This window comes from Xiphophorus couchianus, chromosome 23 (genome assembly GCF_001444195.1).
Source record: "Xiphophorus couchianus chromosome 23, X_couchianus-1.0, whole genome shotgun sequence".
Taxonomy (NCBI): Eukaryota; Metazoa; Chordata; class Actinopteri; order Cyprinodontiformes; family Poeciliidae; genus Xiphophorus; species Xiphophorus couchianus.
Window position 1 is genome coordinate 15,170,802 of NC_040250.1, and position 27,285 is coordinate 15,198,086.

The 27,285-nt window shown below is 39.6% G+C and overlaps 3 protein-coding genes across 3 annotated transcripts; 2 read left to right on the forward strand and 1 right to left on the reverse strand.

Annotated features, from left to right (window-relative positions):
• Positions 1-131: 131 nt before the first annotated feature.
• On the forward strand, positions 132-8,979 carry tbc1d10c (TBC1 domain family, member 10C). Its single transcript, XM_028008190.1, has 10 exons — positions 132-244; positions 431-678; positions 2,264-2,363; positions 2,531-2,638; positions 3,586-3,692; positions 4,007-4,121; positions 4,458-4,523; positions 4,830-5,019; positions 5,149-5,306; positions 6,344-8,979. Exons 2-10 carry the CDS (start codon positions 542-544, stop codon positions 8,855-8,857), a joined length of 3,495 nt encoding a protein of 1,164 aa, XP_027863991.1. The 5' UTR covers positions 132-244; positions 431-541; the 3' UTR covers positions 8,858-8,979.
• rad9a (RAD9 checkpoint clamp component A) lies at positions 8,969-17,145 on the reverse strand. The gene is made up of 12 exons (XM_028008192.1): positions 16,782-17,145; positions 16,605-16,675; positions 16,384-16,457; positions 16,243-16,291; positions 14,522-14,636; positions 14,241-14,340; positions 14,043-14,149; positions 13,584-13,690; positions 13,421-13,485; positions 13,229-13,324; positions 11,311-11,545; positions 8,969-9,368 (listed from the first exon to the last, which is right to left on the reverse strand). The coding sequence occupies exons 1-12, from the start codon at positions 16,813-16,815 to the stop codon at positions 9,252-9,254; spliced, it is 1,170 nt and encodes a 389-aa protein (XP_027863993.1). The 5' UTR covers positions 16,816-17,145; the 3' UTR covers positions 8,969-9,251.
• LOC114138771 (uncharacterized) lies at positions 16,523-26,508 on the forward strand. Its single transcript, XM_028008191.1, has 7 exons — positions 16,523-16,678; positions 19,734-21,149; positions 21,263-21,396; positions 22,988-23,405; positions 23,509-23,644; positions 25,299-25,513; positions 25,903-26,508. The coding sequence occupies exons 2-7, from the start codon at positions 20,301-20,303 to the stop codon at positions 26,155-26,157; spliced, it is 2,007 nt and encodes a 668-aa protein (XP_027863992.1). The 5' UTR covers positions 16,523-16,678; positions 19,734-20,300; the 3' UTR covers positions 26,158-26,508.
• Positions 26,509-27,285: the final 777 nt, after the last annotated feature.

The window sequence follows — 27,285 nt, forward strand, 5'->3', positions numbered from 1 at the left end:
GCTGTCAAAGTAATATTAGTTTCACTTCCACAACTAAGAAAAAGGAAAAACGTTAATAAAGGACCACAGTGTGTGTCAAAGGAAAAGTGAGTCAATGCATTGGCAACAGTTACAGGCAAGGGCGGTGTGCAGATTAACAACGGTAAATAGAGAGAGGAAGTTTATCTTCTACTTCCATTACTGGAAGACCTCGCTCTGCACCTCTTCTGCAAATAAATACACAATAATGAAGGGAATCTGAAAGGTATTTACATTTAAATTACATTTCATTTGATGGTGTGTCTGGTTGAATGGCAGGAAGTCAACACTCTATTAACTTCCTGTTAAAACTCTCCCAACCCTTAGTCAAGTGCGCGACAGAGAAAGAAATAGCAGCAGAAGAAAAACATGTAAGAACAGGTAGACTACTGACTACTATTGCTTGTTTCAGATGGGATTATTACTCCTCAAGATGCACAGCCCGACTATCATGAACTCTTCATGACTGGGGGATACTTTTACAAAGTGAACCACAAGAGCCCCCGTCTTCTGTGCTGCGAAGATGTTGAAAGCATCGAGTCAACCCCACAGGCATCAGAGTGAGGAGGACAGCTCTGGGTCGGATGCCGGATCAGAGGTCAGCCTTGAACCAGAGACGGACCGGTTTGGCTTCATTCTGACCAATGGATCCACAGCTGGGTGAGTACACCTGCAGGATGCTGGAGAACTGCTACTTTACTGTCACGAGGGGTTATACTGCTATAAAAACCACATGCACCGCTTAAGGAAATAAGATCGTTTTAAAAGTCAAGTTCAGATACAAAATTTAAAATCCCTTAAATGCAAGCTCTGACTAATTGGTATATAAATAGTATGCAAAATATCTTAATCTGCTTGAATTTATGAGGTTCATATATTCTCCCACCATTGTAATGATTTCTCTTTTCTAATTTAACTGATACAAAAGTTCCTTGTTTTTATAAACAAAATGTAATAAAAGGTTTTAGACTAGCAGAATCAACTTGAGAAAATGTGTACAAAGGGCTCCCAGAGTGACAAATAACTTTTATTTTTGTCTTCCCATGGTGAGACCAGGAAGTTATACCACACCACATATCTGAGGACTGGTGGGTTAATGCAGTAGAGAAACATGTGCATTATACACACTGACACTAAAAGAGAGAGAGAAAAATTCAACAAAATGTTTTGCACAACAAAATGGCAAAGGCACAAAGGGGCAAGAGAATGAAGATGAACTTTTTAAGATAATAAAGGGAAAATGCACCATCTGAAAACAGAGCACAAAACAAATAATATATCATATTTGATTATTATTAGGAATAATAATCAAATTATTATTTGCAATGAAAACCATTTTAGGCCCTTTTTTAATATTATTGCGAGAAAAGATAGGTGCTAGAGATAGAAGATGACTTCTATAACACTTTATTCATTTAAAGAATAAACAAAAAGCTTGTCAGATCGTTAGAACAGCATAAAGAAGCTCACAAAATATTTTCTAAAAATCAGAATATGCCTACAGTAATGGTTAATACTCGGTGTATATTTGAGGCACTGTGAGATTGTTCCACTATTTTGACATTGCTTAAAAAATGAAAAGAATTCACAGTTTATATATGCTGTTTATAATTTCCTTAATTTGTGCTTCTTTTACTTTCCAAACTATGAGTTTCTATGACACGGCCTGTCAGCCTCCTTTCAGGCAGCTCACTGGCAGTGTGCAGCAACAAGTGGGGCAGGGGCAGCGCTGCATTATCTTATTTATTAAACAGTTTGGTGCATCTTCAGGGACTCTGACAGTTGCTCTAGCATCTGACAAAAAGGATTTTAAAGTGCAGGTAGAGTTTAAACAGGAGATTTTAAACCCTTGATAAAGTTTTATGCAGCAGCATCAAACATCAGAACTCACACACTTTTTCCCATGGCAGCAAGTGAACACTTGACACAGTGATGATGGTAGATGAAGCAGTATCAAATCAGAGTAGGAGAGGCTAAGCAACCTGCTACCTGTCGTCTTCACAATTTCCCCATTGATAACATCCTGACCTGTTGCCATGGAGACGTCAAACTGCTAACGTGTGGTTTTCCTGTTTCCTGCCTTGTTTTTCAGAGCTCTGCGTCTCTGCAGTAAAGGCACAGAGCAGCACTGCAGGCTGACTTTAAAAGCCCCTAGAAATTAGTTCATAGGTTATCTTTCTTTTTTCTTTTACAAAATGTGCTAAAATTACTCACTTGGTGTCTCGTGTGCTGTGTTGTGTGTCAGGAGTGTGGGCCCATCCCCTGAGCTGGTCAGACAGAGGGAAGCCAAATGGATCAACATCATTGGCCAATGGGACCGCATCTTGTTAAAGAAGAGCAGCAAGGTGTGTGCTGGTGGAGAGACAACAAGCACATAAACTCTTCTTTAGCTTGTCATAAAATTATTTTAAAAAGCAGAATAGCCTTGTTTTTTTCACTGTCACGACAAGCCAAGTTGTTTGCTGTTAAAATGGCTTATAGGGATTCTTACTGGGTCTTGATGTCTCTGCAGGTCAAACTGCAGTGCCAGAAAGGAATCCCTGCCTCGCTCCGAGCAAAGTGCTGGCCTCTCCTGTGTGGAGCATCAGAAAGAATGAGACAAAATGAAAACCTTTATGAGGCAAGAGCTAAAACGTTTTCACTGGAGTTAATGGTTTCTAGCAAACAATGTTTTGGGGGGTTCTTTTGCAGAAAAAGCTGCATAGTTGTTGCAAGAATATGATTGATATTTATGCTGAATAATTTGTGAGAGGCTGAAAATAATTTCCTGATTATTGTGATTTAAAAATGGAAACATGTTTGTGATACATGCAACCTCTATGTAAGTTAGCAAAGTTAATTTAGTTCACTAACTAAATAAAAAAATAATAATTCGCTGACTGAGTTTCACAGTGGTACATTTCAAGGGTCTGTTTTCTGATTATGTTGAAGGTCATCAATTTCAATCAATAACATAAAACTGGATTTGTAGATACAACCACTAAAACAGGATTTTTATTCTGAAGTGTGCTAAATAATGATGGAGGAGACTTGACTGTTCAATAGAAAAAGCCAGAAAAAGTTATTATTAAAGAAGGCGGCTCTTCACTGAAGGCTACTTTTAAGCAAATTCATGCTTAAAGTTAAGTAGAATGAAACATTTTGCTGGAAAAAGTTGCACAAACAAGTATAAGCACAGACTGAGTGGAATGTAAAGTAAATCCAAAAATTTGCCATTTGTGGATGGTGAATACAAGAACCAAAAAATGAAATTATTGCTCTAGAGTCCAAATGTTTTTTTCTATTTAGCATCTTACTGGAAATCAGGATCAGGAGGGAAAATGGAGAAGAACAGAATCTAAATTCCTGGAGGTCCACTGTGACATTTCCACATCCAGTGATGATTAATTAGGGAGCTGTAAGAGATGACCATAAAAATTAACATGTGACCCTTAAAATCTATCACTATGTATGATAAACATGCAGTTAATGTTTATTGTACAACAACCAGCGTTTACTAACTAGATAAATCAAGTTTGCCATTTTAACTCTGTGTGACATTGGAATATTAATGATTTGTTATCTCAGTCTCTAGATTCACAGCCAGGTCTGCAGAGCTGGGTGGATATAATCGAGAGGGATCTAGACCGACAGTTCCCCTTCCACGAGATGTTCCTCTCCAAAGACGGACACGGGTAGGTTTGTTTTCTACCCAGTGTTAGGTTTGTTTTCTACCCAGTGGTAGGTTTGTTTTCTACCCAGTGGTAGGTTTGTTTTCTACCCAGTGGTAGGTTTGTTTTCTACCCAGTGTTTCTGCCAACAAGCTGTGAGTGGAGAACAACTTTATGACGCCTTTAGTTACTGTACCTGCAAGATAAATCTTTGCCTCTTCAACTAAAACAGATAAATGTTTCTCATCAGTGTGAACACTTGAGCTAACTGCTCTGCATGTGCTATGTGGTTGATTACTGTGGTGTGTGGGTGTGTGTGTGTGTGTGTGTGTGTGCAGGCAGCGGGGGTTGTTCCGGGTGTTGAAAGCCTATACTCAGTTCCAGCCAGAGGAAGGTTACTGCCAGGCTCAGGGGCCGGTGGCTGCGGTGCTGCTGATGAACATGCCTGCTGAGGTTGGACCAAAAACACGTTTCTGTTCTGTAGACTAGGTGCAAGTTCACTTCGAGAACAATCACCATGAAAGGGAGAATTATTTCTGTCAGGGCAGACTTTGAAGTTTTACCTGTACTCACTCATCTCGTTCATATGTCTTTTTAATGGATGTTTGTTTTGGGGTTTTTTTCTTCAGTTTTTATAACAAATATTTATTTTAAAATAAATGAACAGGAATCAATCAGCCTGTAGGCGTGTCCATGTGCCTTTGCATTCTCGTTTTTAGGGGGAGTATTTATTTTTACTAGCCAAACCTCTGGTCACTACATCCTGACATTCTTGTTCATGTCTGGCAGGAGGCCTTCTGGTGTTTGGTTCAGATCAGTGAGCAGTACCTTCCTGGATACTACAGCCCTCTGCTGGTGAGTGAACACTTAGTTTGGATGAGCAGTATGGCTTCCTTCACGTTTCACCTTTCCAGATTTAAGTTTCAGACTCAAACAAATGAATGAATGATGCGAGGAAAGGTGGAGTGATGAATGGAGGGAAGATGCAAAGGATGATGCAAAGAAAGAGATAGACACCTTTTAGAGTACTTTCCCGTACCTGTCCATACTGTTCTATGGGGAAACCTTTTTCCTCCACTGCATCAGATATTTCCAGGAGACACACCTGCTCAGAGTTAATAAGGTGTGACTCTCTAACAGACAGACTGGTGTTTTGTGTAGGAGGGAGTCCTGTTCGACGCAGCCATCCTCTCCTGGGTCTTGAAGAAGACGTGCCCGGCTGCACACAAGCATCTCCAGCAGCACGGCGTGGAGCCGCTCATGTTCGCCACCGACTGGCTGATGTGTCTGTTCACACGTCACCTGCCCTTTAACACGCTTCTCCGAGTGTGGGACCTCTTCTTCTGCTATGGTGTGTCTATGTGTGTGTGGTTTTACACCAAAAACTAAATCAAATCGAGGCAATGTGAGTTTTACGTTTGCCACTGCAGTCGCTGTTGTGCATCCTTATTAGTGAAATTCTCCCATCCCTGCCGTCCAGGTGTGAAGGTGCTGCTCCAGGTGGCGGTGGTGCTGGTGCGTCGCGTCCTGGGCCGGGCCGAGCAGAGGAAGCAGTGTCCGGGCCAGATGGAGACTCTGGAGAGCCTGAGGGGGGTCAGGGAGCATGTCCAGGAGGAAGAGGAGACTTTCATAGCAGAGGTAACACTGAAAAGAGTTAGCACTCCTTGTTTGTTCATTCCCTGCAGAGGAAATATACATAATATACATATTATACAATATATATAAATACTCTTTTCGTCTGGAGGAGGGGTGTCCAAAGTGCGGTCCAAGGGCCATTTGTGGCTCTTGGACTAATATTTTATTGTCCTCTGCTGCCATTCAAGAACTATAAAAATTTGGTTTCCCTGATTGAATTAGATGAAGATTTTTTATTTTTAATTATGGCAAAATGATCACAAATTAAAATCTTTTCATAACAGAAAAGTAATATATTTTTATATTTTTGATTCATTCTGTATGAATGAACCACAAAAGCTCTCATTTTGTGGGGATTGCTAAATGAATTCTGAGAATTTAACACTAATTTAATTTCTAGTGTGTGACCTTGAGCTAATCAACATGTAATTTTATTGTGTGTACGCTTGTAAGTGGATGTCTGAATGACAAATAAGTCAAAGCATTTATCTTTAAACAGTTGTTCTCCTGCAATGACCACATCTTGTGACTTTTGCTGAAACTTGGCTGCACCCAAATCTGCTTTTTGTTAATTTATTAAAATTGGCTAAATACAGGAAGTGTTTTCAAATAGTGATTTAAATGCTGTTTTTTGCCCAGAATTGGCTTATTTTATTTTATTTTTTTGAAGAAAAAACCCCAATATTTTTGGTCTGTGAGCCCATTTGATTTGATGATTTTGGCTGATGTTACAAATAGCTTGAACACCCTTTGGACTACAGAAAAGGATTACTGCAGAACCAGTATGAAAATGTATCAGATCACCCTTTTCTGTAATAAAAAGTTGTCTTTTCAATAAATAATATAATCAGGGACACACTAAAGATTAACCCAACAATAACAACCATGGGGCTTTTATACCATCCTGATTTAAACTCAATTGAAACTCTGTATTTAACTGCAATAAAGCCACATTTTTTCCCAATCCCACTCTTCTATTCTGTTATCATGAACAAACCTCTTCTCTGATTCACAGCTCCCTTCTCTCTCCCCTCATTCAGGTTTGTTCAGTGCCACTGTCAGGTAAAGACCTGGAGAAGCGGACGGAGAAGGAGTTGGGAAGGTGGAGGAAAGACAAACCCTCGTCTACGTTCGACCCGCGGGGTCGTTGCTATGGGTATCGGATGGCGTGGGCGAGAACCCGACAACAGAAGGAAGAACGTGAGCAGAAAGAGAGAGAAACGGGGAATCTGTCTGTTCCTCTTGCCCGCTCCGCCTCCACTCTTTCGCTCTCACCTGCCCTCCTTCACAAGAAGTTTAGGAAAGGAGGAAAAGGCAATGCTGGCGAGTGGGAGGCCGGCAACAAAGTTTCGAGGCATCTTTCCATGGGAGCAAAGGATGACTGGAGAAACTGGAGCGACGCAGAATTCAAGAAAAACGTCCAAGACGTCAAAGAGGAGGATGTAGTTTCAGATGGACAGAAAACAGAAACAGAGACAAAACCAGCAGAAGAAAATAAACGGGAAGAAAACAAAAGTCTGCCAACGGAGCACAAAGAAGAAACAGTAAAAGTAGAAGAACAAACTGAGCCTTTGAAAGCAGGAAAATGTGAAAAGGAGGAAAGCAAAGAGACTGGAGAAAGCACAGTCATTTTAGAAAAGACAGAGGAGTCTCAATCTGTTGAAAATAATTCACAAGCTGCAGAAGAATCAAATGAAAGTGAGCAGAAAGAGGAGCTGGGTGACACAAACCAACCACAGGTTCTGGAGGAGCAAAGTCAGGAGAGTGAGGCTGTAGACAGAAATGAGACTGAGAACCAAGCAGGTCTGCAAACTGTGAGCCAATCCCATGTTACTGACGAGCAAAGTAACAAAAACAATGAGGAGAGTGGGGATACAGAAATAAACAGCGAGGCTGAGAATCCAGAAAAGCTGCAAAATATGAGTCAATCCAATTTTCTGGAAGAGCAAAGCAATGAGCCGCAGACTGAGGTGACTGGTACTCATGAAGAGGGAGAAAACAAAAATACAACCACCATGGAGGAAAATCATGCAGAGATTCAGAGAGAAAACACAAACGGCGAGTCTTACACAGAGTCATGGGAGGAGCCAGCTGGCACAAAACCAGAGTCTGGTACAGAAACTGAAAATTCACAACAGCGGCCGCTGGACGCCGTCACTGAGGTCACAGAGACAAGAAGTGAGACAAACCTGGTCTCAGAATGTCACCGAGACCTGGATCCTAAAACAGACACAGAGCAGGAGCAAGAAGAAGTGATCACAGAGACGCATAAATGCCACAGCACTGAATCATTCGTTGAAACAAAACAGACAGAGACCCACACCCAGACAGAGACAGAAACCGATGTCCTGGCAGAAAATGTGGCCGTGCAGGACCAACTAAATGTTAAAACGACACAAACAGAGCAGGAAGATTCACAGACACCACCTACACCTGAAAGCACTCCTCAAGAGGAAGAGAGTGATACTAAGGCTGTGGTTGAAGAAGAAATTGAAGCAGTAAGGCATTGCCCTGGACAGGAAATAGGGGAGGTAGTTGTGCCTGTACATGCACAAAGTCAGGAATGTGTTTCTAATCCAAAAGATTCAGAGGAATTACCCGTACACGATCAGCCAGACGAGTTGGCTGCAGAGAGAACACCACCTCCAGAAGAAGGTGAGATTTTAACACAGGATGAGACTAAAGATAAGTCTGATCAAAAACAAATAAGCTCTTCTCATATGCAAACACCTGAAGAGTCAGCAGCTGGTGCTGTGGAGGAAGCAGAAAGCACAGAAAATGTTCAAGAAAGCCAAGCAGGAGAGAATAATGTCACAATTTCTTCTGAATCAACAAATACTGACAGCAACACAAATATCCAAGACAAAGTTCATCAGGATGCAAAAGATCTTCCTAAACTTGACGACGGCAGCCAGGAGCAACCTTCTGTGCGCCGCAGCAGTCGCTCCTCTGCTGATTACTGTCTGAGGAAATCCTCCGGCTCACGTGGCTCCAAGGTCACGCGTAGACTTTCAGAGGACCTCTTCAGCGGTCCTGAGAAGACCAACCAATCCCAGTTCAGCTCCAGTCAACCAGAATTACAACCCAAGGAAGCACATTCAGAGCAAGCCGTTCCTGAAGTGACAGATGATGCGGGGGAGCGACAGGAGCAGCAGCCCGACGCCTCCAAGCGATTCGGACTCTTCCGCAAACTCAAAGGAGAGCAGCCCAAAAAGGCCAAGCCGAAGAAGAAGCCCAAGATGCAGGTTCCCAAAATCTTGATTCAGGACTTCAGCGACGTGATGCCAGCGGACGAGCCGGCGGTCCAGGAAGACGCGGAGGAGAAGCTGAGCTCCAGGGAGAGGAGGAGGAGGCGGAGGGAGCAGGAGAGAAAGGAAAAAGAGGAGGAGAAGCTGAGAAAGAAGAAGGAGAAGGAACAAGAGAGGGAGAGACGGAAACCGCAGACCAGGGGGAAAAGTTTTCAAGGCCCGAAGGAGAAAGTTACCGATGATCCTGCAAAGACCGTTTCACAGATCACTAGAAATTCTGTTTCCTATGCTGAATCTTACTTTTAACAAAAACGGCATCTGATTTTAGGTCATATTGTTTCCCTTTCTTGTTTGAGCTCAATCTTGGTTTACACTTGAACCTTTTCAGATGTACATAAATAATAAATACTGTTTATATAATATGAAAAGCAAATTTATTTTTCTTTGGTGCAACTGCTTCTCCATCAGCCAGACAGAGTCAAAGTAAAAACGAACTGAAGTGCTTCATGTTTAGCTTCACTTCGTCACAGTTTTCAAGTTCAACATGAACATCAGAATCCTCAGTAAAAACAATACAGCGATATCTGTCCAGTAAAAACAAAAAGTCGGGTCCAAAGCGTCAGTTTTTTTCGTTTCAAGTAATCCAGGTGTGGTGGTGTAACAGCGCTCCCACGTTTCGCCTCTGTCAGATCGCTGATCGTCATTCTGCTTCAGTTTCATCCTCGCTGTCGCTGGCCAGCACTTCCTGAGTCGTAAGCGGCTGCGTGTTCATCTGAGAGGAAGGAGGAAGGACTGATCCAAAGAACAGGGAGCGGAACTGTGGGAGAATACGGAAAGCCATTAAAAAATTAATTTTATCCAATATAACTACTTGGATATGGGCCAGCGATGGTCTTCAAAAAATTTGAGCATTTCCCGATATACCATTCCTACACATAGAGTAGGTGCATGTCCCCTCCCTGACCTGTTGCTGTTTATGGCCGGTCAGCTGGTTGAAAGAAAGGAACTACACTTTTCCCTTGCTTATGTGAAAAACGGATGTAACTATACATTACACATCTCCTGATGGCTAATAAGACAATAGACAAAAGGTATATTTTCTGTTTCTATTTATATTTAATCATAAAACAGGAGGCTGAACAATATTTTATACCTTCTAGATCAGTAACCAAAAAGCCTTTATTGGGGTTACAGCTGCCAAACCCTTCTAATAACTGCTGAGCAGCTTTTACAATGTGTTCCAAATTATTGTGCAAGTGATATTTTCTCAGATTTTCTTAAATGGGCAATGCAATGGTCAGTATAATTTTCAAGTCATGAACTATTACAGTATAAATCAAATTTTACTGAACAAAGCTCCCAATGACAACAGTATTTTTTTTCAAAAATAAAAAACTCAAAATGCACTGTTCCAAATTATTATGCACAGCAGATTTTCTAAACAATCTATGGATTATAAAGAACTGCAAAAGGTCATTCTTTGAATGTGCAGCATTAAGTGGTCACAAAAGCTATTTCAATCAAAAACATCTTAACATACTGAGTTACATGTTAACAAAGGTTCTTTTATGCCCATAGCAGCCAATGACACAGTGGTATTCCTTGCAGCATGAGATGGTGCATTGTCATGCATGAAGATAATTTTGCTACAGAAGGTACGGCTCTTCTTTTGAACCAGGAAAGAAAGTGATCAGTCAGAAAGTTCATATACTTTGCTGAGGTCATTTTCACACCTTCAGGGACTCTGAAGGGGCCGACCAATAATTCTCTCCTCATGATTTCAGCCAAAAAAATGACTCCACCACCTCCTTGCTGACGTCACAGCCGTGTTGGGACGTGGTGGCCATCCACCACCAATCCACTACTGCGTCCATCTGGACCATCCAGGGTTGCACAGCAGTCATCAGTGAACAACAATGTTGAAAATTAATCTTCATGTACGGCTGGGCCCACTGCAACCGTTTCTGCAATAGTAGGTTCATGCACCACAAGCCTCTGGAGGATCCTCCACCTTGAGGTTCCAGAGGCACCAGCAGCTTCAAATAACTATTTGCTGCTTTGTAAGGGCATTTTAACAGCTGCTCTCTTAATCCGATGAATTTGTCTAACAGAAACCTTCCTCATTCTGCCTTAATCTGTACAAACCCATATTTATTCTGAATCAGCCACAAATCTCTTCACAGTACGATAACGCTTCAGTTTTTGTTAAATATCTAATGTTTTTATATCTTGTCATACGGCACTACACCAGCTGATGATTTTCATCAGCAGAGAGATCCTTTCTTTTTCCCATATTGCTTGAAACCTGTGGCCTGCTTAATAATGTGGAACATCCTTCTTAAGTAGATTTCCTTTAATTGAGCTCACCAGACAAACTAATCAACCAGCTTTCTGAAATTAATTAGAGTGATTCAAAGAGCCCTGACACAAAATACCATCTATAAATTTAATAGCACAACAAAAAATTTTATCTTTATGAAACTTAAATCCAATTTGCATTATAATTTGGAACATATTATACATGTTTCCTCCCTGCCATCACCCTAATCTTTAGCTCCCTACACAGATTGCCTATTACATTCAAAACATTAATATGAATATGATTCAGTCAGAGGGAATCAAATATTTATTTTAAATGTAAATCTGCCAGCGGTAAGAAAAATTTGGGGCTTAACTATATTAATGCATCAATATGTGTGATTAAATAAGTAAATCCAACCCTAGAAAGCGGCATCTCACTATCTGAGAAACTCTTGTACCTTTTTATCTGGCGGTCTCTCTGGATCTTCCTCCCCATCATCTTCCTCCTCCTCCTCACTGTGCGTTCTGGTCCTATAATTAGGTGCCGGGGGCTTTCTGAATGTGGCTAATGAAGGAGGGGGCGGGTCTGCGGTGGAGGGACCTGGTGCTGCACTGGTATCCATGGCAATCAGATAGGCATCCATGTCGTCACTCATGAAGTCATCAGGAGGATGTGGCTGGTCTGCGTCGCCTCTGAGGAGAGAGTCAGTGAGAATGAGGAAGAACGTAAAGAACATATCCACTTTCTGAGTTGAATCTATATGAACTTTCTTTCTTGTTTATTTAAATGGGATGTTAAGTATCTAAGGCTAAGCATCTGTAGCCTTAGTTAGTTTACAATGCCTGTCCCCAGGTGGGCCTTTAACAACATCAGTCAATTTAAAAGACAATTAAAGCAACACAGCAATAACGACACACTTTTTCATATTACACAAAAGGCGAAGACACGAATAAAACCAAATGTCCTGATGTACTTTAATAATTAATGACTCAAAGGAGCAATACTTGTGTCTCCATTTTTGTCATTTTCGTCTCATTCCGTCTCACAATAAGTTATAGATGATACATCTGGACTAAAATCAAACAACCTTAAAATAAACAGCAGGCAACAAACTGTAATGGAAACTCAACATGTTTACATTTTAATCAAGCTTTATATACAGGCGAATCTTGTTAACTATTCAAAATAAGCTTATGCGAGATTTGTGATGTCTAATTGATGTCAGAACATTTACTGCTTCCTCTGACATACAGAAAACCTTTGGTAACAGCCAACATCCTGTGAGCCAGACTCCTCCGTAGTTAACGCTTTGCAGCCTGAACTTGTTTTATGCCAAGACAATTGTTTCAGTGATGGCAAACAAGGAAACACTCTTTCACTTCTAGAGTTTTATGTGTCAGAATATTTCACAAATGATCTGGTCTTTTACAGGCTCTGAAATTAAAACTAAGTTAATTAAACACATCCCACCATATTGTTATTAAACCGAGATGAAGACAAACATTGAGAAGTTGGGTATGTGAAACTAAGTGCAGGTCCTCATTTAGAAGCTTGTAACAAAACAGCAGCAATAGCTAGTTGTTTACCATATGATTTTATCTGTTTCTCCTAAATGGGGGACTTTTGACAAAAACATTGCATGACAGCTTAAATGGTCTAATTTTAGCCAAGCTAATCTGTCAGGAGGTGACCTTACATTTGACTGTAGAATACTTTGCTATACAGAGTAATTTGTGGTCAACTTGGTGGTTTGCAAGGGACGTAGGTATTGCCAAAAAAAACCCAACCCAAATTATCACCGCTTCACCACGGTGTGTGACAGCTGGTGTTAGGCGCAAGTGCTAATACTGTTTGAAAAAGGTCTTATGAACCTACTCAAGTTGTGGGGCAGCAACAAATGTTGACCTAGGATCATTGCTGGCATCTTGAGAAAGATGGAGAGCTCTAATTCTGGGACATACTGAACTACTGACCACAGCAGCCCACAATTATACCAGACAGATCCAAAATAGCTATTATGCTGTCAGTGTTGTGAATATGAAGCAGAAGGGTTGTGGATTACGGCTAAAGAACTAGCAGCCGCCAGAGATAAAAAAAAAAAAAGAGTCTCAAGCACAGTGACTTCCAGCTGATATGAATCACACTAACATTATCCACCAGGTGGCATGAAGGAGTAAACACTCAGGATTTCCTGCCCGTTTTTAAAATGAGTCAAACAGGAAACATTGACTGAAAGTTAAAGCATTGATCTGATTTTCATTTGTTCAGCGTTTTTTTTTTCTTTTTACTGACAGCTGACTGGTGTGTCAAGGCTTTTATAGGCGTTCTCTACAGAATCATAACCAGTAATGTCTGTTTGCTTGTTTGTTTTTTACCCTCTGTTGCTCTTGTGAAGATCATGATTATCCGAAAGTGTCGCCAGCACAAAATTCCCCTCCAGAACGCTGTCTGTTACTGAAAGCACCACAGGGCTGACACACAAACACACACACAAAATACGCAGATCAGTGGCCAAAAGTGGAACAAGTATCTTAATATGTGAACACTCTGAAAATAAGCACGCTCACCTGCCTGGTTCATCAAAGTACATAGACACAGGGAGGCCAGTGGACTCAGCAAACAACAGCAAACCCTGGAGGGGAGAAGATAACGATTTATCTCAGATTCTGGACCAAAAGGAATCCAGTCATTTTGTCAAAGCGATTACTGTTTCTCTCTTATCTGTCACACCCGAAACTCCTTTAGACAAAAAGTGATGCTGTAGTGAGCTTTGACGGCAAAGTAGTCGAACTCATCCGCAGCCAGACACAGCTCAGTTAGCATAGCCTTCGAGCGCTCTGAGAGGGAGAAACAAAACAGAAAAGAAATGAAGACCTAACTTCTGCTTCTGTTTTATGTAACTATTTAATTTGCAAGAGCATCTCTGGGTTTAAATCCGTTTAATGTAACTGTTCTGTGTCATTTAAGGCAACATAAAGCATCTTTTGTTAAATGTTCTAAACTTTTAGCTCCTTCAGATTGACTCAATTGAGAAACACACCTTCTCAAGAGGGGGGAATGACAAATATCCAGGGACTGAAAGGGAGTGTTCACTTTGTAATTTGCTGTGAAAATAACTTAACTAATCAGCTGACGTAACTGTCATGTTATTTGCTGGTTGGAGGGGGAGAAAAAAAATATTTTTTTCACCTGCTTCATCCTCCACATGATTTCTAACCCACATCCGTTCATCACTCACTGTCACGGTCACTTCTTCCAGAGACGTAGGGAAGTGCACAACCGTGTCCACCAGCACTCTGAGAACAAAGGAAATCAAAAAAGCAGATCGGGGTTAAATTTGACAGTGGCATAATGAAAGCAAAACAAAATGAGTGAATATTTGAAAACCTGGGTTGGGCTCTGAACACATTGGCACAGCTGTTTTTATCAAAGACTGCCTCCAAGCTTTCACTGTCCTGGTAAGACAGGTTATGTGTCTTCAGGAGGCCTGGAGAGAACGTCCAAACACACAAACCTTTAAAACTCAAAAGAACATGAGAGAATGCAATGTAATGAATGCGCAGTGCTGCAATTAGTACTAAATATATCAAAATGGATGACAAATGTCCCCTGTGAAACTCTTCAGTGTACAGCACTGTAAATCTGAAAGGGAAGCAGGGTGGTGTTACCATGTTTGCAGTGCAGCGTGAAAGTGAGGCGATCTTTCTGCTCATCAAGACCAATGTGACATTTTTCCACCGTTTTCTCTAAAGTTGCAAGAGATTTGAAGACGGACTGCACGCTCTGGTAAGATAAAAACAAAACAGGAAGTAGAGCAACACCTCTATAACAGACGCAGGAATTTCTGTAACTTTATCTGCAGTGAAACCATCTCATACATGTTTTATGTCATGTAAATAAAACACTTTTGGCATATTACAGGCTTACTATAACACACGTTATGTACACGTGTGTAAAATGGCCGATTTTACTAGGTGAGATTTTCTGCAACTATCTGGGGCAGGAAGCTCAGAGGTTTCACACTGATAACCACAACCTCCCGGTACCAACGTGGCACAGAGAACAGAATGTAGAGATGAGCAACGCAAGAAAACGTTCAGATGCATCCATTTCCTTCTTCTTACTGAGAAATATTAAACTGGAATTAGTCAGAAAAAATCAGCAATCAGATATGGTGAAGAGATGACGTCAATCTATACCTGGGTTGGTAATTCTCACAACATCAAAAATGCACTTATGAAAATACTGCTGTTTTAACCTAGCACAGAAATCTATGACAAAAATGTATAACATGACATCTAATTTATTTTCTTTAAAAAAGGAAAAACGATAACTACTTCAATTGCTCCAAGAAAACATTATATCAATTTATGGTTAACTCAAAAAATGAATCCAAGGTAAATATACTCTAAATTTTGTTGTACTTTTCGAATGTAGGTTGGAGAGAATTTTAAACTAATTTTGCTGTCACTCTTTGGTAACCAGTTATACTAAGAAAAACATTTAAAACGTTTCTTCAGTAAAAGGGCCAATTCCAAACAACAACAACGGCTAGCATAGTAGCTTTCTTTCAGCCAGCTGGCCTGCAGTGTTCAGCAGCAGGTGGCAGAAGGAGAAATTTCTGCCTTACTCGAGGCTTGAAACAGCCGCAGAAAACTCCAGTTACGCCATGAACTTTAATTGGCACCTCAGTGAAAAAGGAAAACTGTAACCCCAGAAATGTCAGGACATCACATTTTTAAATCTGCCCATACAAGTAGGAGTTCTTTGAATTTTGGGATGGATTTACTGAAAGATCAGAGTTTGCTTTCATTGTTAAGCACTTTTGAGGGATAAATTTATGCTACGAGATCTACATCACAACATTTAGAAGATGAGAGGATTTGCAAGAGGAACCACTTCAATGTAAAAGAAGAACAAATTACAATTTGCATTTGATATAAATACCATGATGTTGTTAAAGTATGAGGAGCTTGCTTTAAAGTATGCAAGAAGACTCCAAAAATACTGGAAAAATATAGTAAACATGCCTAATGTGGCTCTCTTTATAAAATATTTTATGGTGAGGATTATTATTTAATGTAGTTTGTTTTGTCGTGAGGTAAACTAATAAAACTGCTTTAAAACATTTGGCCTGTTGTATACCTTGATACTAGGACATCTGAACTGTCTTTTAAAATAAATGTACTGATAAAACAACATGAAAAGCTGTAATTGTACATAAGGAAACTCTTGTAGGAACTTATTCGTTATGTCAATGTGGGAAAAACTGCAGATGATGATGAAGCAGTCCCTGGTGGACTTTATGGCTGTACGTTCCGCAAAGTTAGAAAGCCACTGACAAAGCGGCAAATTTCAGATTTTAAATTGTGTATTTGTGCTCCCACACCTTTATTGCCATCTTGCAGCGGAAGTTGAGCCCAGTGGGAATGGCATACCTGCACAGAAACGTGAAACGGTGCAGTTAGTCTCTGCATAAATGTGATGCTTACTGATCTACTCCGAAAGACAGGAAAATAAAAACCTGCACCTGCTAAAGAAGAGCGGTGCGAACAGGAAGCAAGCATATGCCGATCGAGAGGAGTTCACAGACCGCAGGGCTAGCTAGAAGAGAGAGAGAGAGAGAGAGAGAGAAATACAACAAAATCAACACTGTTCATTGACGCAAGGTTTGCACTAACAGGAAGAAACCAGACTGCATGCATGGCTGAAGGAAGTGTCGCTGTATCTGACAGCAGCAGAGCAGCTCACCCCGTCTTCCTGAGGCTCCACATACAGCTCGTCCCCGATCCTGGACAGAGAGTGGATGGCTTTGCCCAGCACTGGTCGGTACATGCACACACACACAATCAGTAATTAAGTCATCACTAGCATATATTGCGTATGACCTAGCTAGAGAACGACGGAACAGCAGGAAATAGTCAGTACCTTTCACGTTTCCTCCCGTTACGACACATTGCATTTTTACAAAGATATCAGTTAAGGTGAGCAAGCCTTGCTAAAAGTTCTCCAAAGCTACCAAACAGCTGTAGAACCAGTTTGTTGAGTTTTAATAGCGTCCGCCCACAGAATAAATAGTCCAACGGAAAACATACTTATTATAGCAGTGGTCGTGTTTGCAAAAGCTTATTTGCGATGACTGCTTCACTGAATAACCGACTATTGCCTTGTTTACGCCGCCATAACCCACTTCCGCACTGTAGACCTATCAGAGAAGAAGGAATCAAGCGCATGCGCATTCACTTTTCTGTGGGTTTAGCTCGGAATCGACTCTTTCGGTTCGTTCAGTTTTTCCAACCTTTTAAACAAAGTAAATTTTTGATATAAGTGTGTGGATATATTGAAATATTGCCGTTTTTAAACAGTAATGAAAGGGGTCATTCTAACCCAATCTGAATAGCATTTTTATGAAGATTAATTCAGACAGAAAAATGGGTTTCAACTAGTCACCAACTAGTATTTAGCATTTGGTAACTATACTAGTACTAAGATATTTATCAAAACATAAATGAATGCTTTTCTGCAATGTCTCATTTTTGCTCTACCCATCACTATTCCTGTAGTTTATGATCTCATGGCACAATTCTCGTTTGTCTTGTGTGACACACCTGAAAACTTTCAAACCTAACAGCGGTTGCCCTTTTTTAAAAAAAAAAATGCAGTTAGTTTCATTATATTGATGTTGCTAACAGAAACTTTCAGCTTTAGGTGGTTCCCAACCTTGTTCCCTCAGACGCACAGCTTTGCATATCTTAGATTTCACCCAGTTTTTTACACATCTTACCTAAAATCACAAGCATTCAGCAAACTTTTACAAAACTTGGCAATGTAGTATACACTCATATTTCACTAAAACAGATAGTTTAGCTCTGTCAGATAAAATGTGAACAATTTTCTATTAATATATTTTACAATTTAAACAGTTGCTGGTAAATAATACAGTGCATCAAAAGGCATATCATTGATTTGTAATCGTCTCACTGCATCCTGCAGATATTTATTTCTCTCGCATTGTTTTGCTTACATGCAATGCATAATAATAAAGCAAATTCTCAATTAAGCTGCTTTCTTTTCCCTTTTCCTGGTGTAAGAAAGAAAAATAAAATTGTAACTGAATTGAGGTTCATTAAAAGTATGTTTTCAAAGGGTCACTTTTAAAGTACTATGGTTAGTTTGAGGTCGATTTTAATAAACGTATGCCTTTATCTTCACTCATGAAACCTCTAGCCTTATTTCACTTTTGATTTTGCCTTTAATAAGTCTGGATTGCTGTAGAATCGCCCAGATGTTTGTGCTGCACTGAACCTCATTAGCTGTTTGACTAGATTCCTATTCTCACTCCTTATGGGAGGTGATACTACAGAGGCTGACAGAAAAACAACAACACTTTCATGTAAACACAAGCAACTCTAAATCTGTTTTTATCATTTTCATCTGGTGCTCATTGTGATGGATTAGACTTTAATTATGACATCACATGTTAATAGAAGTCTTTAGGATAACATTATAATACTGATATTACAGTCCTTTACGAAAGTATTCCCACATTTTAATTATAGTTTCTCAAACTACAACCACAAACATCAGTTTACGTTACTGAGGTACTGCATGACAAAGCAACAAAAATATTGCGCTATTGTGAAGTGAGAGGTAAATAATGCTTGGTTTACAACATTGCAAATAAAAATCTGAAAAGTGTGACTTTTTTTTGAGTCCCACGAAGTCAATAGTTTGTAAAACCAGCATTCTTCTTCACAAACTAACTCAAACTCAGACTGGAGGGAGAGAGTCCCAGAAGTCTTGCCCCAGATTCTCAAATGGATTTTGCGCTGGACTTCGACTAAGTCATTTTAACTAATAAATATACTTTCATCTAAGCCATCCCATTGGTTATATGTTTAGGGTTGGAATCATCTGTCCTCATAAATTATGACCACCCTTTTATAACCCTACTAAGAAAAAGTCTCTTCACAGCATAATGCTGGCACCACTATGATTTATCTTTGGTAAGATGTGTTCAAGGTGGTTTGCAGTGTTCATTGTTCCGAATAGTACTTGCAAGTGAGGCAGAAAGTTATTTTTTGGTCTTATCTCACCTGAACGCCTTTTTCTTATACCTCCTGTGTGGCAAATTGGACTTTCATCAAAAAGGCTGAAGTTCTAGCCTTTCATTTTCATAAAGGCCAGATCCTGGATGTGTAATAAATACCTTTTTGCTGTCAATAGATTCTCTTGGTTGAACTGTGAATCTCTGCAACTCCTTCAGAGTTGTAACTTTAGATGGGCAAGCATGCCAACAGATGTATTTACACAGAGTTGGCATGTAATTCGGACCAATTAGAAAACCCAGAAATGATGTTTTTTGCATGGGACTTTATTTAGGAAGGATCAATGTAAAAGAAAGCTAGATACAGTAAAATAAATGTGAAGCTTTGTATCACTTTTTCTCCACTTCACAATTGTGCAATCATGATAGAGCAACTTTGTGTAGAACTCTAATACATTATGTGTAAGTTGGTGTTTGTGACAATTTCCAGAAAGGTTTAAGAGAGATCAATGCTACTACAAGGCACTGCAGGTCTAACGTTAGTCCTGGAGAACCGTTGACACAAAATGGGTTGCTAAATATATTATATAGTTTTCTCTCAATCTAAAGAAGCTAGCTGTAAAAATAGATGCCACTCTCAAAGTAAACCTCCCTATAATTACCAATGGAGGGTCACTGTGGGAAGAAAGAGGGGGTGTGTTCATGTGCTACACTCAGCAAGAAATAGGAAGGAAGGGCGACTTAAAACTCAAGCAGAGTAACACACAGAGGGAGAGTCACTGTCAAAGTGGAATTATCTCACCTCTCTGGTTTGTCTTGTTTGTCTTCTTCAGTGCGTAAGATGTGAGGAACGCGGCCGTGTTCTCACTCTCCTCCCATCAGAGGTGATATAAGCAGCTGCTGAAGAAGAGGTATTACTAGAACAGGCTTGAGTGCCCAAACGGTGGACATTTAGAGAAAGAGAGACACTTTTACAAGAAGCAAGAGGAGCTATGTAAAAAGCTTGTTTTTCAAGAGAGAAGGACTTTTGTTGCACAATTTGAGGACTGTTGAAAGAGTGGATGTAAAATGACAGCGAGGCGCATTTGAGAAGAAGCAGCAGGAAGATAAGAGGTCAAACGTGGGCCTCGGCTTGATTTCGTGGTGAGGAACTGTTCGCACGATGAAAAGAGAGCCGAAAACTTGGCAAGAGCAAGCCAACCCTCGTCGGAGTCTTTTCAGCCAAAGCTGGATTAAAGGAGAGAAATGATCACAGCACAGGTACATTTTTCTGTCTTGTTATTGAGCTTCAACGAAATGCAGCAGTGAGTAGAAGCTATCCCTGTTGCGCTGGATGTGCTACGTTGTTCACATGTGTTTCAGTGAAACCAGGATCTGACACACTGAAGATTTGTTCCTAGATGTCTCAGTCACCTCATTCAACAGACAGCCAGGCCGTGTTGCAGTCTATGCTGCAGAGACTGAAGCTTCAGTCAGGAAGAGAGGGCCAGACGCTTTTTCAAACACCTGTATCCTCCTCTGCAGCTCCGACTCTGGGCCAAAATGGTGAGAGAGGAGCTGCCAGCCTCCAGGGAGTTCCCAGCAGTCCTGTGAATGTGCTTAGTTTTAACGGGTACCCTTCAAAGGAGTTCTCAATCTCAGCCACAAACAGTACCTCTGGCTTCCTAAGGGATGAAAAACACCAAGCAAGTTCTGCTTTGGAAGAGACCAGAAGTCCAACTTTCTTGCCTTCACAGAAAGTCAGCCCCAATGGAGACTCAGGCAAGAAGTGGGAGCTGGGTCAGGCTCCAGGGCCTGGGTTCTCCCCAACAAACACAAGGCCGCTTTTTCCTGCTAAACCACAAAAGGAGGTTAAACTCACTTTCTTTAAGAGGGCAGATACAGAAAAGGAGAGCATTGGCAGCACCTTGATGAGAGAAGACGTTCCTGCTAATACCGGTGCTGTTTTGAACATGATGGAAAACCAGAACCACGTCCCGGCGTGGTCCGTGAACAGCACAGACGCCAGCTTAGCTGGTGGGGGAAATATAGGATCCCATGTTGGAAATGGAGGATTCGGCAGCTTGCAACAAAATAACGACTTGCAGGTATTTTCAAACAGCCAAGTAGCAACAAGCATGAGGAGAAAACGATCAACTGAGAATAAAACGAGAAGATGGACGCAGAAGCTCAAGGAGAAATTTAAGGACAGACATGGGAATGCTGGAAAAAAGGGAAAAGAAGACGGACTTCCTGGACAAGAAACGCAAGTGAGCAGTGTTCTTTTGTTACTATTATTAATATTCTGCTAGAGATTATTGTAAATAAAATAATAGTCTGAGGACATATTTCAACCTTTTATCACATTTCAATTTCTAACCAGGTAATAATGCCAGATACACCAGGCAACAAACCAAATAATGATCCAGTTGCAACCTTCTCTCCTTCGGACTGCACTGATTCCAGCAAATTACATCCTGCACAAACAGAAGACAACACTACTGCGAGCTACATCGGGTAATCACCAAACAGACTCACTCTTAATAATGTCCAAACAGGCCCAAATTGTTTCTGATGTCCTAAAAGTATTAAGAGTTAGATTTTACTTATTTGTATTTGTCCCTTAGAGCCTCATCAGAATTATGAAAGGCATTTGGGATCTTTCCAGTAATAGCCTTGTGACTACTTTACCTGACATTTTCACATCTAATGTGCCAAGAGCACTCCTGTCGCTGACAAGATCTGTCAACAGATTTCTGCAAACATGCTTTCAGACTATGTGTGTTGTGATTCTTCTAAATAGACCATTTTTCTTATTAGGGGAGAGGGAAATAAAATTACATTTTTGATTTTATCATCAAATTGGCTGACAGCTTCAACTCAAAAGCCCTTTTTGTTCTATAATAAATAAATCCTCAAACTCTTCTCAGCTCATTTTTATAAGAAAGGTTGATGAAAAAGAATGAAAAGCCTGCAGACTTTACAGGGATTATTTTTTGTAGTAAATTCCTGAAATATACCTGTAAAAAGTCCTTTCAAGCTGCTATTTTTCCAAGTGCAACAAAAAAAAATGGGTAGAGAATAAAACAATCTCTGTTCTTTTTCTGTTTTCAAGGGCTTAGAAAAAAATTTACCAAATGTTATCTGTGGTGTGCCACGGGGTTCAAGTCTGGGTTTAAACCTTTTATTTTATTTACAAAGTACTTTTGTAATCCCAAACTATAATGTTCAATTTATTTGCAGAGGAAACAGTGTTATATCACTCTGATGAAAGTTTGTAACAACCTTTGAGCCAAACAGAAAGGAAAATGATGGTTTTAGAGAAATACTTGAGAAAAATAAATGCACACTGAATTACAGCAGAACAAAATCTGTAAAAATGAAACTGAAATTTGGGGTAAAAAACTTTTTTTTTCAGTGGCAATCAACTATAATTTTTATTTAAATTAAAACAATTTAAAAAGTTAAAAACGTTGCATTAAGTCAAGGGGATTTTAAAACAAAAACATCATACATGCAATATTTCTCCTCATTTATCTCATACATGACTTGTGTTGCAAAAGTATTTAAAACTAACACTAACGTAGTTTACATAAAACAGAAAAAAGTAGAACAAAATTTGTTCTAAATATAAAAATTAAATATACATACTGTGATAGAGATCTTTAAAAACACATTATCAGTACTAAAATAAATGAAAAATGTTAAAAAAATAAAAACAGGAGGTAAATAAATTTTAAAGAGAGGTTTGACTGGCTGAATCTATGGCACAATTTGTCCATATTTATCACAGATGTAATGTCTCTGTTGATGTTTTCTTATTGTTTCATAAAGGAAAAAAGTGCTGTAAATACAACAGAGTAATTTTTCAAAAATGCAGCTCTAACAAATTTTGTCTCTGCTTTTCATTTTGCAGTTTTGCATAATCTCTGCTGGATTTGATTTGATATTTTTACATTTGTTCTGAAACAAAACGAATCTAACATTTATATATACTTTAATCAGGACAATGAACTACACACTAATGATTTGAAATGTTCTGGATTATAAGATTTTAACGTTTTGCTTCCTAAAAGCCAAATTGAGCTTAAACTTTCTCTTCTTTCAGGCGTAGCAGTGACTTTGACATCGGCTTGGGGTCATTCAGCCTTCTGGATGAGATCACCAAGGGTCAGGAGTGGGCTACGTTTTTAAACCCAAACCTCTCCACATCCTCAGTAGCTGAGAGACCATCAGAGAAGCCATCAATCCATTCCTATATTCAGCCACAGCCTCACAGTCTTAATCAGTCACCGGGAACTTTGAATCAGGTTGGAGTTGGGAACAACCAGTGGAGCTTCAGGAGTACAGAGTCCTCACCTGGTCCAGTCTTCAGCATGCCACAGTCAGCCCCTGTTTTCCCAGCTGCAAACATGGACACGTTAGCATTAAAGCAGCCGGCTGACGAGTTGGAGCCAATGGAAGATGGACAAAGCCGATCGGAAATGCTGTCCAAACTCCAGCTTAGGTTGTCAGCGTTCGCAGAGGTCAGATGTTCATTTCTTTCTGAAAGCCAACATGTAAAAAAAATGTTTTTTTTGTTTTTTTTACACCTCCAGCATTAAAAGTATTAATTCTTCTTGGTTGCAGCCATCAGATAATCCTTACCATTCAATAGCAAGAAACAGAATCCAGGTGAGCAGAAAGAGGCAACATCAGCCAGCTGAGAGGAAAGAGGAGAGATTTCAGACTGAGAAAATGAGTGATGGAGGGAAGACAGATAAAGGTATGTAGAAACAATATGAAAACACACAATCTATGTTTTATTATTCAGTAAACATTGTCAGGTTGTAACATATTTATATAGATATATGCAGAATCCAGTCCTTAAAGGGCATCTATACTTACATGGTATCTGTGATGCTTATTAAATACCTGCAAGGGACTTAAGACGGTATTTGAAATTTACCTTTGACTATTTACAGCTGCAGTATATAACTTCCTTAAACAATATGTGTTTTCTTACATGTTTGTTAAAACTGTCACTGTTATGAAAGTAGAATATGAAACAGATAATATGGAAAAAAAATCAAGTTCATCTGCCTCATCTCTGTGGGCCTAACGCTATCTTCAGAATTAACAAGTATTTCTGAAGATAGCAACAATAAATGAATAAATAACAACAATAAATAAGTTGTTTCTTGCTGCTTTCCAGTAAAAAACAACCAATCAGAGGCAGGAGGAAGGTATTAACTTTAACTCGTTATTAACTTTAACTACCTGGACTTTATTTGTCAGGAAAAAGGCACACCATTGAATCCAAACTGGGTTTAATCATGTAAGAAAAAGAATCCTACCTATTAAAATACATATTGTGTATCAACAGCATGCTACTAGGGGTAATTATGGGTGCCAACAAGGGACATACAGGAAACCTACAGGGTAAATAAAGGAGTACTTGGAAGAATGCAATGATATTATCAGGCTAGCTACAGGAGTTGTAAGGTACTCACAGGGAACCTATGGGATGTAAAGCACCTACTAACATTTATTCACGTTATTGTAATTATGTGTGATTTGTCCGTACTTTGAACTTTTTTTTAAGTTGCTTACAAAACCTGAACCTAGATTTTACTCAGTTACATTTGAAGTCATATTCCCAATGACTAAAAAATAAAATAAAAAAACCCTGCTGGGTTAGTAATCAGATATCATAATGCTGCATCAATTAGAAAACAGGCTCAAGCATAGTTAACCTCTGCGATAAAGAAGAAGAAAACTCATGGCTGTACATAAGGGACCAGGTTAATTAGAAGTATGAGAAAGGCAACAGCTTTATAATGCAGTTCAAACTTAGTTTAAAACCATTTAAAATATTCTGAACAATATTTTAACAAATATAAATAATGTCAGTTTTATCAGTACTTGTGATTGTAATTTGGCTAAAGCTGAAAACAGAAGATCAGGTGTTTAGCTTGGAGTCAAGTATTTAAAACTATTAGATTGGAGGGATGTTGGACCTACTGGACAGGGAGTTTTCATGCCAGGTTCTGAGGAAGAGGAAAACCACAGAGAAGCTGCACAGATGTAGTGAAGGATGCAGAAGGGTTGAAGGATGCTGAGATAATCGATTGTACAGAATCCTAAAGGCAGCAACTGACCGAAGATATTGTCAATAGATATCCCATTTAAATTTTATATAATAACTCCTAAATATTCAAATCATATGCTAATGTTTTGTTTTGTGTTGAATTTTCATTTATATAGCCATTCAGGTAAAGTACTCTGTTAGTACCCTTTAATTGTCACTGTCTTCTTGCTGCCAGTTTTCGTGCTTCATCTATGCTTTAATAAAATATTTCCTCCTCTAGTCTTCATCAATAATGGCATTTGCTGCAGTTTTTGTTCATCCACTTTTTTCCCCTCTTCTGATGAACCAGGGCCCTTATTTTCACCATCCTCAACCAGCATCCAAATGATGGAAGAGTCAGTGGAGTCACAGCAGAGAAACATCTCATCTTCACAAGAGCAAAGGTCTCTTCCTGTCTCTCTGTCTCCAACATCGCTGAGTCCTTCTGCTCCGCCTCCCCGGAGTGTGCTCAGAAACACCATGTCCCATGAAGCCGAATCCGCAATGGAGACTATGACAAAACGGGTGAGAGATTGTGGATAACAGCGCCTCCTTGTGGTGTAACGTTTTAAAGCGTAAGGTACACTTAAATATCAATTAGCAGCTAAAAAACTGATTAAATCACAATTTGAGTGCATTTTTAATGCATATATGTCAAATTCAATATGGATTACATGCAGAATGTTTTCTGCATGTAATCCCTGCATGCAGAATACAGAAAAAACAAAAGAATAAACTGACTTAAACTAAAAGTGATCATTAGAGACATTTCAGGAAATTACAAAGCCACTCAGAAACCGCTCTGTTTTTGATAACACCATAACATGTCTAACACATTTTGGTAAATTTGACACTGATTTTTTGTTGTTTTCTGTCTGTATTTTTTTTTGGTCATTCACGATTCTGTGACGCAGAGACGGGTCGAGGAGAACCGCCGGGTTCATTTTTGCGAGCAGGTGGTCGCCATAGAGTCGCCGGACATCATGGACGATACGGTGGAAGAGGAGGATGAGGAGGAAGATTTGGAAGCAGATGAGGACTTGTTATTCGAGCCGGACTTTGAGGCAGCACAGGCAGAAATAGATGAAGTGTTGCCGGCCCATCGTTCAAATCTCCCTGCTTGGATACAGGCTCTGAAAAGGATGAATGCTGGGAAAAAGCACAGATAGTGGCTGTAGAACAGAAACGACTCTACTGAATAAGTAATGTTTAAAAAATACATTTTTTAAAACCATCATATTTGAGGAGAGTTTGTCTCCAAAACAGATTTATCTGCTTGTGAAAGTGCCAGAGTTTTTAAAGTGGTTTGAAACCACTGGTCTAGGACTCTTTGGTTACAGGAATTTCTGCTATTTTATGCATTTTTTCCAGTCATACATGGAAACCATATAAATTAATATTCCTACAGAATGTGTGTCAAATATCTCTGGACACTTGCATTGTCCTGCTCAGAAACTGCTTTGTTAACAAGCACTCAATCAGATCATATTCGTCTAGCAATAAAGTTTAAATGAAATGATTGAAATGTTTTTCTACCATCATTGCAGAGTTGTTGTGTGTTGTTCTCCATTATTCTCCTACTGAACAAGAGCTGATTGCTGTCTGATCTAATGTCTCTGCTGCTGACTCCCACACATATCCCGCCTGTCTGCGATGAGAGAGAGAGGAAAACCTTATCGGATTAAGATAATAACAATGATTCTAATCAACATCTGTGCAACTCAGCCATTTGCTTCCAAAGTGAAGTTTTCAGGCCAGGAGGGTTTTCATCCTGCAAAGACAATAACTATTGTTATCAACAATTGCAAACTACATGGACATAGTACTAGACTTACAGTATGATGCCATGTCTTTTTATGTTTTGCACCACATGGCATTAAAATTTGTAGCTGCAATAAAAAGGGCTAAAGAGCAATTAACCATTTTAGAAACCCTCTGAATTGAGAAAAATAATAGAAAGGTTTATAATCTGATATGATCTGCCACTTTTGACCAAATTACTGGAAAAAATAAGAAATCTGATACAACTTTTTGAAGTTCTGCTGTCTGCATCTGCACAACATGCTGTCTGTGTCTGTATTATCTGACACAGACTCATTTTAATGCTTCAGCTGGAGCAGCTGGGTTCTTATTTTTAGCAAAAATCAAGAGCAATTAACCATAAAATGGAAATTGTGTGTAATGGGTAAAAACAAACTTCAAATGTTTTTGTTTTTATGGCAATTTAAATCAAATTAATACTGACCCATGAATTGTGATTAATCTTGGTCAAGATCATTGCCTGCTATGGCATACCC